Source organism: Castor canadensis, chromosome 18 (genome assembly GCF_047511655.1).
Source record: "Castor canadensis chromosome 18, mCasCan1.hap1v2, whole genome shotgun sequence".
Classification (NCBI taxonomy): Eukaryota; Metazoa; Chordata; class Mammalia; order Rodentia; family Castoridae; genus Castor; species Castor canadensis.
This window is the reverse complement of record NC_133403.1, coordinates 2,152,086-2,166,599: the sequence shown is the minus strand read 5'-3', so window position 1 is coordinate 2,166,599 and position 14,514 is coordinate 2,152,086. Positions and strand designations below refer to the sequence as shown.

General features: G+C 48.2%; 1 protein-coding gene across 1 annotated transcript in view; it reads right to left on the bottom strand.

Moving 5' to 3' along the window:
• Kremen1 (kringle containing transmembrane protein 1) overlaps nt 1-14,514 on the bottom strand; it is a 59,138-nt gene that overhangs the window by 31,290 nt on the left and 13,334 nt on the right. The window contains exons 2-3 of the mRNA XM_020157769.2: nt 9,782-9,944; nt 5,266-5,357 (exon numbers count right to left, since the gene is read on the bottom strand). Coding sequence (XP_020013358.1) covers nt 5,266-5,357; nt 9,782-9,944 — 255 coding nt within the window. The remainder of the gene's footprint in view (nt 1-5,265; nt 5,358-9,781; nt 9,945-14,514) is intronic.

The window sequence follows — 14,514 nt, the reverse complement described above, 5'->3', positions numbered from 1 at the left end:
ATACAGTTCAAGGGAAGGGGGCCTGCTAACAAATGCAGCTTCCAGAGAAATCCCGAGTTCCCTCCTCTCTCTAATTTATTCTCTCCTTCACAGAAAAGTCAGAGATACCCCTGCCCTGGCCTCAGTCTAGCAGGGAAAACAAACCTCTCGCAGAGAGGATAAAGGATGTAAAAGCAGGATTCTGACAATGCCAGCTGGGTGGTCTAAAGGTTCAATTGAACAGACACACTAAATACGGAAGAGGTGCCAAACACTTAGTCGGCATAATTTGTATTATTCATGTCTCTTTCAATGTTGCTTGTGAGGTGGGGGACTGAGGCTGTGGCTGAAGCGTGAAACCCTGAGTTCAAACCCTAGCACCACCAAAAAACCCAAACAAAAATCAGTCCTGCTTTTCATTCTAGCTGTAAAGTGTAACTGATGCACACAGCTGCCTCTTTTGAGAGCAGGTGGACCTCAACCTACAGCAGTGAGGGGAGAGACCCCGAGCCCAGGGTGTTTTGGGCAGAGGAGGGTCCAGGCCCGGGAAGCCTGAAGAACCCCGATCCTCCAGAGCAGCTCCTGCTTCCTGGGGAGTGTGCCTTGCTCCCCGAGCTTGGGATTTCCCAGACCCAGAGAAGAAAGAAAATGACTTAGAGCTGCAGCACAAACTGCAGACCTTCTGTCGCCACTGAGTTAATCCTTTGGTCTCCAAGATGGCAAAAAGGCAGTCTCGGTAATTCAGCATACTCTCTGAATTTCAAACTTTAATTCCCAAACGATCCACAAAGGCATTTCTGAGCAATGACCTCTCTGGTAGCCTGGATCCATCCCAGGGCCCCTGTTTTCAAGGAAGTAAAGGAAACGGAGCTGTTCTCAGTACTGGAAGGAAAAGGCACTGGGCTTGCTCTCAGGAGTCAGCATTGAGCCTCATCAGATCGTGTGACCATCCCGCTTCTCCTTGGAGCATGGACCCTCTGCCTGCTTTCTAGGACTGCTGAAGAGGTTGGATGGGTAATGTGTGAGCGTGCTTTGTAGGTGATGGTCCCTGCATGGCTGACGCACACAAGAAATCGACATGCAGAAAGCACTGATGGGGAAAAAGCTGTCTGTCACTGATGGGCCATCCTGCCTACCACTGCCAAAGTGCCCTTGGCTTTCAACTCAAACTTTTTTTTTTTGTGGTACTGAGTTTGAACTCGGGGCCTCAAGCTTGCTAAGCAGGTGCTTGTCTACCACTTGAGTGGCGTCCCCAGCCAAGGCTTTCTACTCAAACTCTTCACGGAGCTTTCAAAACTCTTACCAGGATCCCAATTAGCGACTTGGAGGCTTCATGTACTGTTCGTTAGGTGTCACTAGATAAGGCAAATATAACAGCCAAGGAACAAGAAGTACTGTAACCAGGCCGGATGTTGTTTAGTTACGAGAACTTGAGCTGGTGAGGTCTCTGGCTGAGATGGACCTGGAGCTCCATGAGGCAGAGGAGCCATCATGGCCTGCACTCAGGGACAGGCCACATGAGTGACAGAATCTCAGAATCTCAGTGACAGGATAAGAGAGGAGAAATCTCCCTCCAACCTCCTTAAGAAGCCAGGGAGAAATGCCTCCTTCCAAATCAGCATGTCCTTGGCCTCAGTGCCAGTGTCCCAGGTAAAGTCCAGACTCCAGCAGGTCACAAGATCTTCTGGCCTTGTCTTCTCAGACCTCATCTCCTGTCCTCTCCTTCTTAAAGTTTGTGTTTCAGTAGTACTGACTTTGGAATTCATGAGAGAAGAGGGAAGGGACGGGGGCGCTAGAGACAGAATGCTGGAAAGCACACACTGGGAACAGTCTTGCTCCCCCTGTCTCCGTGCTGCCCTCCCCACCCATCCAACCCTAAGGTTTAGCACCTCACTGTTTACAGCGCGGCCCTGCAGCTCCATCATCTCAGGAACTTGCTACGCGTGTGGACACTCAGGCCCATCCAGAACGACTGAGTAACAACCTATATTTAAAAGAATTCAGGAGATCGCATGCATCTTAAAGTTGAGAAGCCCTGCGCTGACCCCATGTCTTCCAGAGGTCCTCTTTGACAACCAGTGGCCCCAGTCCCCCACTGTACCTGCGTAGATGCTGTCTTTGGGGTTCCCAACCCTCTGCCAACCTCACTTAATATAGGTATCTTGCATATGTTCGCCTGTTCATGTGTCTGTCTTCTGTCCTAGACTGGGGGCTCCCCACATCCTTGTGTCCCCATTTGGTGCAAGGTCTGGTGTATGGTCAGAGTTTAAGAAATATCATTTGTTGCAGGTAACAACTTCTGAAGTTCCTGTGACTTTAAACTTTAACAACTATCTCAATAATGAGTAGTTTCAATAACTTTAAACAACTAATTATTTTAAAAAGTTCAGTAACTAAAACTTTAATGACTAACTTTAACAATACCTGACACCTGTGCACTCTATGTACAAGATTACAGGAGCTGGGTACAGATCAGTGGTAGAGCACCGACCTACCAAGGGAGAACCTTGGGGTGCATCCCCAGCAATGTATGTCAATCACGTTACATATTTCAATGAGTATTTTAATATTCAAAATATTATAAACTTAATTGAAAATTTGGGGTTTTTTATAATAATGTAAGCTTTCAAACATGTGCAAAAGTAGGTAAGAGTAATGACTCAATCACTCAGCATCAACAAATATCCCCTTTCAAAACAGAAAACTCTGGTTTCCTCTGGTCCTCTCTCCCCCACCCAAGCCCTCATTTTGTTTTCTTAGTGGTGCTGGGGATTGAACTCAGGGGCTCCAGCTCACAAGTGCTCTACCACGCGAGCCACGCCATGACATAGGGTTTCAAGACCCTGACTGCAAGATATCTAAAGCAAGAATGGCAGAGGACATGGCTCAAATGGTAGAGCGCCTGCCTCGCAAGTGGAGGCCCAGAGTTCAAACCCCAGTGCAGCCAAAAAAAGAAAAAGAAAAAGAAAGAATCTAAGAATCTACAAGTAAAAGAGAGCAAAGCAAAAGCCATGGAAAGGCCCTCACAAGCAGTGAGATAAAGGGAATTACAACGGTGAGAGAGGTTGTCTAACAGGGAGAGATACGCAAAGGACATGAGGCCAAATGGTTTCCCCTTAGCTGGAGCATTCAACTGGAGGAGCTTGGAATTTGCTTTTACACCTGTACTTCTCCTAGCTACAAAAAGAACTTGGGGTTCTGAGACACACACGGGCAGAAGCAGTTAGAGGGGCAAATTCAACTCCCTCAGAGGCGGGCTCCATTCAACAGTACACGCAATGGTACTCCACAGGGCAAGAGCACGGTTCCAATTTCTCTTTGTCCCCATTTGTGTCATCCCTCCTCTCTGCCCCCTTCTCATAACATGTGTGCACACAGTGCCCCACCTCTCAGCCTGACTCTGCTTCGTCCTCAACATTCATTCCCTCTGGCTCCTGCTGGGCCTGTTGCGTTCAGATGTGAACTTTGCAGAAACCCGATCATGTCACAGGCCTTGCCGGTATGACAAGTTCAGTGCTAATCGTGAACTGGCGCTTCATAGAGGCTTAGTATTATTCACAAAAATTAGGACCACATCCAGAAATGGGCAAAACTGGACCAGCAGAAGCAAGCTGCATCTCGGTTATACCTGCCAGGCTGTTACCTAGGTCTCTTGCTACAAATAGCACTGGAGTTTTTCCTCAACCATGTGAGTTAGATGCACAATATTCAGGGGTTCAGCTTGAGGGGAGCTCTGGTACCTGCAGGGTGAACAGAAGGGTTTTCCAAAGAACCCAAGCAGCCACTTCCCACCCTCCACCCCAAACCAGGTATGACTGGGTTCTCATTTGCAGCTTCTGCACGTCTCCTACCTAGACCATCAGAGAAAATGGAAATCGTATTTAATCCTTTCTTGGAGCAATGAGGAATATCTGGTGACCATGCCAAGTTAGGAGTACACTGGGTAGTTTGTGTTACTTCACCATAATTCTCCCTCCTGGAGAATTCTCCCACTGGCCCACACTGTATTTTCTAGATGTGCTTGAAGATTACCCTTCTGAATAAAAGTGCCCACACAGAAGCCCCGCCTCTACATCCCTGAGAGTGACACGGGCTGGGCTAAAAAACCATCTTTGTGCAGAGCAAACGAACTGAGGAAAAGCTGCTTTCCTTCCTCTACCCTTTCTTCTTTACCTCATGAGAGTCAAACAAAATGTCTTATTTATTTCTTTATTTATTTTTTATTTTGAAAATCTGGTTAAGCAGACAGCAACAGCCCGTCCTATGGTCTTTACAGCTTTCTCAATCTGGGGACTGAATCACGGCACACTCAGGTTAGAAGGAGAGTAAAGGTGAGGCTGGGAAGTTGGAGGCTCGAGGCTCGAGGCTCGAGGCTCAAGGCTCGGCTGCCCTCCTCTTTCCCCTGGGGCACTGGCATTCAGATGGCTGCCGAGGGGAGGCATGGGGCAGAGGGGCCCAGATTCCACACAACCCTCCATGCCCCTCCTCTCCAAGCCAGCGGACTGGTTTTGGACGCACAGCCCTGTCTTCAGCTGTAGGCACTGAGAAACCCTGCTCCTCTGGCGTGTTTAGAAATACCTTCTGGGGCTGGAAGTCATCTCAGTTGTGAGGGCTTGCCTAGGCACAGCACCCTGAATTTGACCCCCAGCACTGTAATAACAATAATAATAATAATAATAATAATAATAATGAGCAGGAGGAGTAGGAGGGGGCTGGCGAGTGGCTCAAGTGGTAGAATGCTTGCCTAGAAAGCTCAAGACCCCAAGTTCAACCCCTCAGTACTGCTTAAAAAAAAAAAAAAGGAAGAAACTTCAAATAACAACAACATAAAATTTTAAATGCAGATTCTAAATTCTATGTTGGTAACTCGCACACAGTCTTCCCTCTCAGTACCATTTCTCAGGGACCTGAAACCAAATGAACTCCAGCATAACAAGTTCCAGACACTATAACACAAGTGTCATAATTCAGTCTCACCATGGTTAAAAAGCTCCATTCTAAAAAAATTCATCCCCCAAGACTTGTTTCAAAAAGTGCAAGATACCTTGTCCCCATTCCCTGCTGCTGAGCTGGTGCCCTCCCTCCCTATGAGAGCACCAGCATGAGGAAATGAAGTAAGGGTGAGGGTCTCACTGGGCACACCATGTGGGGCCACCCCTGGAGAGGGCAGCGTGGAGGTGGGCATTTGGGACCCGACAGGGAAGTCCCCATGGGCTACCTGCCCAGGGCAGGGGCCTCACCCCACACTTAGGACAGCTGGAGCCTTGTGTAAAGCATGAGTCTTACTCTGGCAGGCAGGAATGTCGCAGAACTTCCAGTAGACACCGTCCTCATGCTCCGCCACATAGCACCAGGGACTCACATCTCCGTCTGGGTTTCTGTCGGGGAAAAGGACACAACCCGTGACATTGCTGTGTTTTAAGTCACAGGCTTATGGCTTTGCAGTTTTACAGAACAGAATTGCTTTGGATTCTGTGTTATGTGAAATAATTGTATGAATCTCAGTGTCAACTCATCCAAGTGGAAAACATGACACTACTGATGTATGCTTCAGAGGGTGAGCAGAGAGCAAGTGTGAAAACACATCCACTACAGTAGAGTGAGGACAACTGGTGACTAACCCAGTCACGCCAGACACTGGCACCTGAAGGTGAAGACTGCAGGAGCTGAGTGAACACAGGTGCTCCAATATGGAGGCTGTCACCTGGACAGGCCCATGGCAACCTGGCAATTAAGAGTCAAAGGCCCCAAAAACATGCTCTCTTAATTGGCAATTTCCTCTAATGAAATCTTGACTTATAAAAATGTTCAAGAAAGCATTTTATAATATAAAAAAGTTGGAACTAGCAAATACCCAATCAATAAGTATGGCATATCCACACAAGGGATTATTAACATGGAAAGACACTCCCTGTGTTTTCTTGGGCTGTGTTGTTGCTGTTCTTGGTGGTACTGCGGTTTGAGCGCTGGGCTTTGTGCTTGTAAGGCTTGAGCTGCATCTCCAGCCCTTTTCTGCTCTGCTTATTTTGGAGACAGTCTTGCTTTTTGACCAGGTCAGCCTGGAGCACTAGGCTCCTGTTTTACACTTCCCACCATGTGACAGCATGACTACCACACCCAGCATTTTCCCATTGAGATGGAGTCTTGAAAACTCTTTTTGCTCAGCTGGCCTGGAACCACGATCTCAGTTGCTGGAGTAGCTAGGATTATAGGTGTGAGCCATGGGTGCCCAGCTTGTTTTGTTTTTTTAAAGGTAGCTGTAAGATCATAGATAAAGCTGGGTGTGGTGGTGCACGCCTGTAACCTCAACACCCTGGAGGCTGTGAGCAGGAGGATCTCAAGTTTGAGGCCAGATTGGGCTACACAGTGAGAACCTGTTTCAAATCAAGAAAGAAAAGAAAAGAAAAGAAGAAAAGAAAAAAAAGAAAGCTACCACCCCCCAAAAAAAAAAACCAAACAAAAACAGATGACACAATGACAATCCTCCCATATTCTGAAAAGATATATTTAGGGAAGGATATACACTAAATTCATAAAATTTTTGCTTTAATAAAAATTCCTTAATCAGTGAAAAAAAAATGTCTATCTGATTTCAATGTTTTTCTTCACTGGTTTTATTTTCTCACTCTCTCACTAATGAGTATTCCAACTATGCAATTTTTAAACAATAAGGTCCAATTCCTGTGCTGTTGACTCCTGTGGTAAGCTCCACCAAGACCAGGCTAGTCAACTCCTCCTTGATAGAAACAGACTCTACTCCTTCCTCAAAACCCAAACCCCTGAGACTATGGAGGAAACCAGGACACCAGCCGGAGTCTCTGTTAGATTCTGTCATCCTGGCCCTAACTTCTGATATGGCGATAATAATTTTGAAGGTTTTCTTCCACACTCACACATGAGAACGGCTTGAAATAAATACATTTCCTTTTGGTCTTTCCTACTCAGCCATCATCATGACAACCAAGGGTGACACTGCTGAAGTGGAGCACAAATGGCAGGGGCTACTGGTCACTCAGAAGCCTCCCCTCCCCTCACCGCTTTTAGGTGGACTCAGAACACTGGAAACCCGACACTCCAGTTAGGGCGGAAATGGGCATAAAGACCCCAAGCCAGGCTGTGGAGCAACCCCTATCAGGCCCAAGCGGATAAGCCCATTGTGTGGCCTGAAAGATAAGCTTCCCCAGGCACAAGGAGTCCTTTCATTTCTGTGCCCACAGGCAGGTGCCAGCGCCAGCTCTGCTCTTCCCACTCTCTGCACAAGAGCACTTCCCATCCCTCACCCACTCTCAGACATCTCAGATGGGATGGGTCTGAAAAGCTGCACAAGACAAACATGGTGTCGGGTGTCAGCTGGGAAACCCAAGCAGGAGAACTGGTACAAAGCCCTTCTTTAAACAGTATTCACCGTCATTTTCCTCCCTCTAGTCGGGGCTCAGCTTTGATGTAGTATTGGGTAAAGCCCTTAGAAAACAACTGTTTATTATCAATGTCAAAGCCACTCTGAAAAGCATCACGACAGCTACATAAAGAACAAGTAATTCATCCTTACTTCACTGCAGCGCTAAAACAAAAGGCTTGGGCTCCAGTGTGATAACCATCAATTCCAACCTCCTGGTTTCAAGCAGAAACTGGTAATTCAGGTCTGGTACATTCCATCAAATCAAACGAGAGAGGGCTGAGCCACCAGGGCTAAGGGGACAGGTGCTTCTGGCCCTCCTGCATTGCAATGGTATTTACTGGTGTCTGAGGGCCTGTGTGTAGACACAGGTGCTGATCCATTGGGAAAGAAAAATGTTTTCCATATAAATTAAGCCTCATTGGAAAATTTAAACTTGCCTTAAAGTTGGATTTAACAGCTCTTCTGAGAAGACTTGAGAAAGCAAACCTAAAACGAGAGGCCGGGCTCCATGGCCAATCATGGCCTGCAATCCTAACTCCTCGGGAGGCAGAGATCAGGAATCTCGGTTCAAAGACAGCAGGGACAAATAGTTCATGAGACCCTATCTCAAAAATACCCAACCCAAAAAGGGGCTTGCAGAGTGGCTCAAGTGGTAGAGTGCCTGCCTAGCGAGTGTGAGGCCCTGAGTTCAAATTCCGGTGCCACCAAAAAAAAAAAAAAAAAAAAAGAACCAAGAGACTACTAGCAAAACACTCTAGGGGCAGGGTGCAGCTCAGTGGGAGAGCACTTCCCCAGCCCTGCATAACAGACAGACAAACAAACAAAGATGGAGACAGACTTTTGAACAAAAAGAGGAGAACACTCCTTTCTCTGCCTGAACATCCTTCCCAACGCAACTGTTCCTATGAATAGAAAACTCAGGGGAAGAAAACATACCAGAAATAGAATGGGACTCATTGTTCTGTTTATGCAAAAAATTAAATTACTATGTACAACTTTGAAAATAGAACGAAAACGAATTGTTTAATGAGCATATGTAACTTTAGTAATAAAATACAAAAGACAGCCAAATGGTAAATAGTGCATGCAGAATGGCTGGACTTGGTGGGCAGGAATTCAAGGAAAGAGACAAAACGGGAAACGTCAGCTATGTAAACAATAAACACATGCAGCATTTGAGAAAAAATTTCAGAGCACGTTTTTAATACTTTAACAAATGAAAAACGTAGCAACAGCAAGTAGGGGAGGATGACCAGGGAATATGAGTCAAGATAGAGGTAACAGAAAGAGCTGAAGGTGCCAGGATGAAAGGTGGCCTGGTGACCTCAAAACAGCCACAAGAGCCCCAGAAGGCTAGCACAGGTACAGAGGAGAGCAGAAGGTAAACAGTGTGGCCCAGGAGAGGATCAGCTGAGTCACCAGGGCCATAGGGTTGAGATGCCACACACCAGCAGCAGAAGGGACAGAGGGTGGCACTCAGAGTGGAACTCAGCAATCATTTTTCCCTGTCCTCATGGCTTAAGAGGTGGACCTTGCACCTGTCCTAATGATGAATAAATTCAGTACCCTGCTGAACCTCGAGTCACACTCTCAGGACCTTGTTTAAGTAGCTAACAGGGATATCCTACGGTGCTTAGAATCTTTTTCTGGTTCCTACCTGCCAGCGATTCTTAGCTTGTTTCCCACCATGCAGAACAGAGAGGCTGATGAAAACCATGGAAGAGTGAATGCACATCTGGAGCCCCAACCATGCGGGCGTCAGAGTTCCTGGGAAAAGCAGACAGCATGGTGGTGCTTGCCTCAAGTCCCAGTCAGGAGTCTAAAGCAGGAGGATTTCTTGAACCCAGAAGTTCAAGCCCAGCCTGGGCAACAAAGTAAGACCCTGTCTCAAAAAAAAGAGCCCTTGCTAGAGTCAGACAGGAAGTGAAAAAGAAAAGAAACACTGCTTTCTCTTTTGTCCACTGAAAACAAGTAAACAGCCCAAATCTGATGGTACACAGCTGCTCCTGAGATCATCCTGGGCTGGCTGGAGGTGGGTGAAGGCAGACAGCTTCCTTTGCTACTTGGGCCCAGATGATCTGAACGAAACCTTCACAGCTGCGAATGTTCCACGGGTGGTAGGGCCAGCTAGGAAACCCTCCCAGAGACAAGTACGTGATCGACAGGACAGCAGTGGCCTGACAGCCAGCATCAAAGCAAGGCAGTTGAAGAGAGCAGTAGATTGTACGAGTGTATACGTGTGTGTATGTAGGGTTTGGGAGACAGCTGTTAAAAAAATAGTGACAAGAAAGGCTTCCTGAGTTGGCCAAAAAGGAGCCAAGGTAGCTTTCCCTCATGGTGAGTGGGGCTGGAAGGGGCTGGAAGAAGAGAGCAGAGATTATTAGGTACAGCGCCCCGTCTTACCGGCAATAGTTATGCTCGCCCAGGCCGCCCTCCCCGTTGGGGTACTTCAGAGTGTTGAATGGATGGTGGAAAGTCTCGTTCCAGAACAGACATGGTTTCCCGCCTTGCAGTGCCGTCCAGTTCTGTGTCCCCCTGTAGTCCACACCATTGGCTGTGAAACACTCTAGGAGAGAGGAAAGACAGACAGCACACTGATTTTCTGGCAACACTTGGAGAATCCTCCCTGTCTGGTTGACGTCTTACTTGTTTAGCATGGACCACGCTGGAGACGGAGAGTGCCTTGCTAGGCCCTGGATGTAGTGCATCAATGAGCTTGGCGGGGTGAATGTGAACAAGGTACCCTGCAAATGCCAGCCAAGCTCGACAGTGACTTGCCAGGGCTTCTAGGACACTTCTAAAGTGTACAGATCCCGATGAAGATATAAACAGAGAGCTGAAGGGTACCGGAGCCCACGAAGTTAACCAGGAAACCCCCAAATCTGGAAATGGTTGGAACAGCCATGCACGTGGAATTCTGGGTACTCAGAGGAGGCCACTGCTCTGGCCACCGTCTCTGTGTGGTAACGAGAACCAGGTCACCAGCTGTAACTGAGCTCTCCCCTACAGTCTGAAAGGCCGCACTGACACTTGGATTTAATGAGAGCATCGTAGAGCAACGCTGTGGAATCCCAATCACACAATCTGGGAATGACTCACATTCCCTGCTAATGAGGAACAGAGAGGAGAGGAGCGGAGCAGGCTGGAGGAAGGGCTGGGTGGCACTTTCGCTCACCCCTTCCCAAAGCCTTTCCTGTAGGATGCACTGGCAATGGTCTCAGGTCTCATGTGATAAAATGGCCAATCCTTGCAGGTGCAACCGGGCGCTTCTGAAATCTGCTTCTCAGACTGAGGGGTGGGAACTGAGGCAGACAGGCTCCCCACAGATTGTATGCATTAAATGCAGAGGGTCAGGAGAAAGGCACAGAACAAAACAAGTTTTAAATTAGCTTAGTTGAAGCTGACAGATAGAAGCACTTCAAACACTTCTGTAAGCTGCATCGCTAGAACCCTGACAGTGTGGGGGGGGGGCACACCAGCATTCTTCGCCTTATTTCTTCCCTTCTCCTGGCACATGGCGACTTATAACTTCCGGCATGAAGGACTCTTAACGCCGTCTCCCACTGGAGAGCGCATGTGTCTAGTGTAGCGTAACAGGCGTGTGGGCGACATGAGCACGGCTACCTTCTGGAAGCTATTTCTTTCAGTATTTAAAAACGATCTACAGAACATCTCTCCTCCAGGACCCCCTTCTTCCACCATCTAGGCCCTGTGTTTTGTCTGGAATGGCACCATTTCATAGACAGCCAAATAACCTGGAATTCTAGCCACACAGAACACCCCAGAAACTTGTCATGTTTGGTGCAATGCACTGATATCACAATGAGCACACGCATCGTGTTCCCCGACGACCAAGAGTCTGCATAAATAGGAAAGTTCAGAGGCAACTGAAGGTGGCAGCTCGGTGTGGCATGACACACACTAAACCAGGGGGTTCAGCCTTGGCTCTTGTCTGGGACCTGCTGCTGACCAGCTGTGTGACCTCTCACGACTGACCACCATCCTCATCGGTTCTAAGTTCACAGTGTTCCCCTGTGCTCTTCTCCGTTCTAAGAGCTTTACAAATGTCCGCTTGCCACCAACGCAGCTGAAAGGCACCTTACATGCTACATACTACACAGGGGCAGCTGGGGCACATCCCCCAGCACGGCTGGCATCACCCTCACTCCCCCCAACCTCTCCCTCAGCCACTCTCTGCTCCTCAGTGAGGCCTCTGGCTTTCTTAGCTGTACGCCCAGAAAGCACCTTGCCTTCTCTGTGGCTCACTGCTTATCACCAGGGACCAGTTCAGGCCTCATGCTTCTGCAATCTATTTGCCATAGAGAACGCAGGTCCCAGGACCACGAAAGCTTGGAACAAGACCAGACTCTTCTAAGGTGTTGCAAGGCTCCTGTGCTGCGGCCCACCCCTCCCTCCCTCCCTGTACCCCAGCTCTCCTCGGTCACTCACTGTGGTCAGGCTACACTAGGCTGCTTTCCATCCTGTGAATACCATGGCATTTCCTGCCTGAAACACTGAGCAGACTCAACATTACCTTCCTGTCATCTCCGCTCCTCCTCTCTGCCCCTCTTTTTCTGCTTTGTAACACTAATTATCACTAGGAACACAAGCTCAGCACCCTATGCACAAAGGCTCCTCATCCACCAATTCAACTCAAGATGGACCAAAAGTATCCTGGAGCTGGTGCCGGTGCCTCACACCTGTAATCCCAGCCACTCAGGAGGCAGAGATCAGGTGGATCACAGTTTGAAGCCAGCCCCGGCAAATAGTTTGTGAAAAAACCCATCACAGAAAAGGGCTGGTGGAGTGGCTCAAGGTATAGGTTCTGAGTTCAAACCCCAGTACCACAAAAATATATATATATATATCATGGAAGAAAACTGCTGAACATATGAAGACCTTGTTTTCCCTTGTCATTCCCTAACAGGACAACATCACTACTATTTAATGGCATAAGCAAGCTACAGATGTACAGTGCACGGAGGGCATATACAAATACCTGCAGCTTCACGTGCGGATTAGCGTACTCAGATCTGAGGGTCCTTGGGGATCTGAGAAACGTCCCATGAACACAAATGGCATCTGCGTCTGATCTCTAAGAGACGGAGAGGCAGAGTGTGGCATGCGTCACACCAGACCCCATCACAACCCCTGCATTTCTAAAAACATGTGCAAGACCCTGAGTTTGAAAAAAGCATAATAGGTTTGGGAGGCACAAGACTAAATGATTCTAGACTATCGAGCCAACCTTGCCAACTGCTACTTCTTCAAGTGGTGAGGAGCGGCCCAGGGGCACCAGTCCTCAGTACTACACAGCCACCCGTGGGCGTCATTTGTGATACAAAAGAGTGTGACAACCACCCACACGTGACGTCCCTGAGAGGGGCTGATGTCACCTGAAAGCAGGGATGGAACAGCGCAGACCCACATTTATTTTCAGTTAAGCTGGGGAAACTGAGGCAGTGTACCAGAGTGTTGTGGTTATCTTTCGACCAGACTGTGCCAACTGTGGGGAAAGGGAAGAAGAACAAACTCGAGTGTTCGGGAGCGATCTGTGCATCTGACTGCACGGTGACAGCGGGGCGTGCGCTAGATAACGAGGACCCTCTCATTATTTACTGCTCTGAAGCTGACATAAGCTCTGGCCAGATAAGCAAGGAGTGGCCTTAAAAAAAGGAAAAAAAAAGCACGGGGCTGCTTGTATATTTATGCATTCAGTGAAAGGGAATGAGTGAGGCAGTAGACCTGACGTCTGGGATATTCTTCATTAACGCAACAAATCCGTATTGCGGACTTACCAAGTGTCTGGCACTGCTCACAGCACTGGGACACGGTGGTGGATGGACTGAGCATCTGGCATTCACGTGCTCGCGGTGGGGCGGGGGGACAAGCTCAGACAAACCACAGGGTCAGAGAGGGGGGCCACGGGGCCACGGAGGCTTCGGGACTCAGCCCAGCGAGCAGGGGCGTTGTTTACTACTGCGGGGTGTGCGCTGGGTGGAACCAAGGGTTTGGTGTTGGATGGGTTGAGTCTGAGAGGCTTTTCAGAAGACTGGGTGTGCATGGAGAGTACCACGTGAGGTGGGACTGACAAGAGGCCGAGGCCACGGTCAGAAGCGTGGCACTCCCAGCACTTGCGCGTGGCGAAAGCACTGTGCAGAGGACATAGGGGATATCTGGGGTGAATCCTGGGGCCCTGACACTTCTGACTTAGCAACGGTGACTGAGAACTTACAGACAGTGAGGTCCGTGAAGCTAGGACAGCTCTAACCAGTATCTTTTATCAAGAACACATCTAGCAACAAAGCAACACAGGATGAAAAGACATGACAGGGGCTGTAGAGGTGAGTTTTAGGTCTGCAAACCGAGCCTCAGGTTCTTCACCTAAATAGGAGGCTTCAGCTGGGCACCATTAGCTCTGCCTGTAATCCTAGCTACCTGGGAGGCTAAGATCAGGAGGGTCGCAGTTTGAGGCCAGCCAAGGTAAGTAGTTCTCAAGACCCTATCTCCAAAGTAACCCAAGCAAAATGGACTGGAGTTGTGGCTCAAGTGGTAGAGGGCCTGCTTTGCAAGTGCAAAGCCCTGAGTTCAAACCCCAGTCCTACCAAAAGAATAGGGGAGCTTCAGTTACGCAGCTCAGGGCAGGTGGAAGAATTTAAGGATGTGCAAGACAGATGGGGGATGCACAAAGCAGGTGTCCTCAAACAATTACGTAATGATGCAGATGTAAAAGAACCAAACTTACTGCAAGTCTGCACATGTAAGTAGCATGACAGATAGTTTACTCTGGCCTGTAAAAAGTGACCCATAAAAGGCCCCGTAATATGAGTGTGTGGGTACGCTGGTTAAAGTTCTTGGACTAGCATCAGGCTGGAAAACATACGTGGCTTGAACCCTAAGGTCAGTAGGTAAGAGGTAAGAAAAACATTGTAATGGAGCAAATAGGTTTTTCCTAACCAAAATCTCAACTGCTAATGATGAAACACATTTTCATCTATAGACACTACTGAGATCACATAATTCAATTCTTATACTTATTAATAAAATGTCCAGGCAAAACTGCCAGGTGGGTCGTGCGCTGTATTTGAACATCTCACGTGGAAAGCTATCACAAGGTCCCCTTGCAGTAATGCGCC